The 1,828-nt window shown below is 54.2% G+C and overlaps 1 protein-coding gene and 1 long non-coding RNA gene across 2 annotated transcripts in view; both read left to right on the top strand.

The window, feature by feature from the left end:
• Nucleotides 1-1,828, top strand: part of otud5a (OTU deubiquitinase 5a) — a gene marked incomplete in the record, with an annotated part of 31,340 nt that overhangs the window by 24,033 nt on the left and 5,479 nt on the right. Inside the window, 2 exon segments of the mRNA XM_014030122.1 lie at nucleotides 39-224; nucleotides 380-592. Of these exon segments, the coding sequence (XP_013885576.1) occupies nucleotides 39-224; nucleotides 380-592 (399 nt within the window).
• Nucleotides 1,076-1,828, top strand: part of LOC106533699 (uncharacterized) — a 3,974-nt gene continuing 3,221 nt past the window's right edge. Inside the window, exon 1 of the long non-coding RNA XR_001312272.1 lies at nucleotides 1,076-1,231. This is a non-coding gene — a long non-coding RNA (uncharacterized LOC106533699). The remainder of the gene's footprint in view (nucleotides 1,232-1,828) is intronic.

Here is a 1,828-nt window from a genome sequence, read left to right as displayed (position 1 = left end):
TGTGTGTGTGTGTGTGTGTGTGTGTGTGTGTCTTCCAGTATGCAGACCAGTCTCTGATGAAGTCGGCCATCAAGACGTCGGAGGAGTCGTGGATCGAGCAGCAGATGCTGGAGGACAAGAAGAGGGCGACGGACTGGGAGGCCACCAACGAGGCCATCGAGGAGCAGGTGGCCCGAGAGTCCTACCTGCAGTGGCTGCAGGACCAGGAGAAGCAGGCCCGACAGGTAGAGGGGGCGGGGTCAGATCATCAGTAACCAGGTGCTTCTACCTGTCGTGTCCCTTGTTAAGGTCCAAACAGGAAGTGCTTCGTGTAAAGTTGTCCTTTCAGTCAACAACAAGAACCGGGTCAGAACCCAACAAACTGTTCCTCTGTTCGCAGCCTCGTAAGGCCAGCGCCACCTGCAGCTCAGCCACCGCCGCCGCTTCCAGCGGGCTGGACGACTGGAGCGCCCGGTCACCACGGCAACGAGACTCAGACCCCTCCCACTCCCACTCCGAACTCACGACCACGCCATCCACCCACAACAAGCCCCCGTCCCCCGCAGGAGCCGCACTCATCCTGAGCAAACCACCATCGCCCTGTGCCCCAGGTGTGTCCACTGTGTCCAGGTAACACACTGTGTCCAGGTAACACACTGTGTCCCAGGTAACACACTGTGTCCAGGTAACACACTGTGTCCAGGTAACACACTGTGTCCCAGGTAACACACTGTGTCCAGGTAACACACTGTGTCCAGGTAACACTCTGTGTCCAGGTAACATACTGTGTCCAGGTAACACACTGTGTCCAGGTAACACTCTGTGTCCAGGTAACATACTGTGTCCAGGTAACACACTGTGTCCCAGGTAACACACTGTGTCCAGGTAACACACTGTGTCCAGGTAACACACTGTGTTACAGGTCACACACTGTGTTACAGGTAACACACTGTGTCCCAGGTAACACACTGTGTCCCAGGTAACACACTGTGTCCAGGTAACATACTGTGTCCAGGTAACATACTGTGTCCCAGGTAACATACTGTGTCCAGGTAACATACTGTGTCCAGGTAACACACTGTGTCCCAGGTAACATACTGTGTCCAGGTAACACTCTGTGTCCAGGTAACATACTGTGTCCAGGTAACATACTGTGTCCCAGGTAACACACTGTGTCCAGGTAACACTCTGTGTCCAGGTAACATACTGTGTCCAGGTAACACACTGTGTCCAGGTAACACACTGTGTCCAGGTAACACACTGTGTCCANAGAGGTTCTGCAGGTCTCTGAGGTTCTGCAGGTCTTCAGGGGTTCTGCAGGTCTTCAGGGGTTCTGCAGGTCTTTGAGGTTCTGCAGGTCTCTGAGGTTCTGTAGGTCTCTGAGGTTCTGTAGGTCTCTGAGGTTCTGTAGGTCTCAGAGGTTCTGCAGGTCTCAGAGGTTCTGCAGGTCTCTGAGGTTCTGCAGGTCTCAGAGGTTCTGCAGGTCTTTGAGGTTCTGCAGGTCTCTGAGGTTCTGTAGGTATCTGAGGTTCTGTAGGTCTCTGAGGTTCTGCAGGTCTCTAAGCTTCTGCAGGTCTTCAGAGGTTCAGCAGGTCTCTGAGGTTCTGAAGGTCTCTGAGGTTCTGCAGGTCTCTAAGGTTCTGCAGGTCTCTGAGGTTCTGCAGGTCTTCAGAGGTTCTGCAGGTCTCTGAGGTTCTGCAGGTCTCTGAGGTTCTGCAGGTCTTCAGAGGTTCTGCAGGTCTTCAGGGGTTCTGCAGGTCTTCAGGGGTTCTGCAGGTCTTCAGGGGTTCTGCAGGTCTTCAGGGGTTCTGCAGGTCTTCAGGGGTTCTGCAGGTCTTCAGGGGTTCTG

This window comes from Austrofundulus limnaeus, unplaced genomic scaffold (genome assembly GCF_001266775.1).
Source record: "Austrofundulus limnaeus strain Quisiro unplaced genomic scaffold, Austrofundulus_limnaeus-1.0 Scaffold1002, whole genome shotgun sequence".
Classification (NCBI taxonomy): Eukaryota; Metazoa; Chordata; class Actinopteri; order Cyprinodontiformes; family Rivulidae; genus Austrofundulus; species Austrofundulus limnaeus.
Note: the sequence above shows the minus strand (reverse complement) of the source record. Positions and strands in the feature narration are given on the sequence as shown.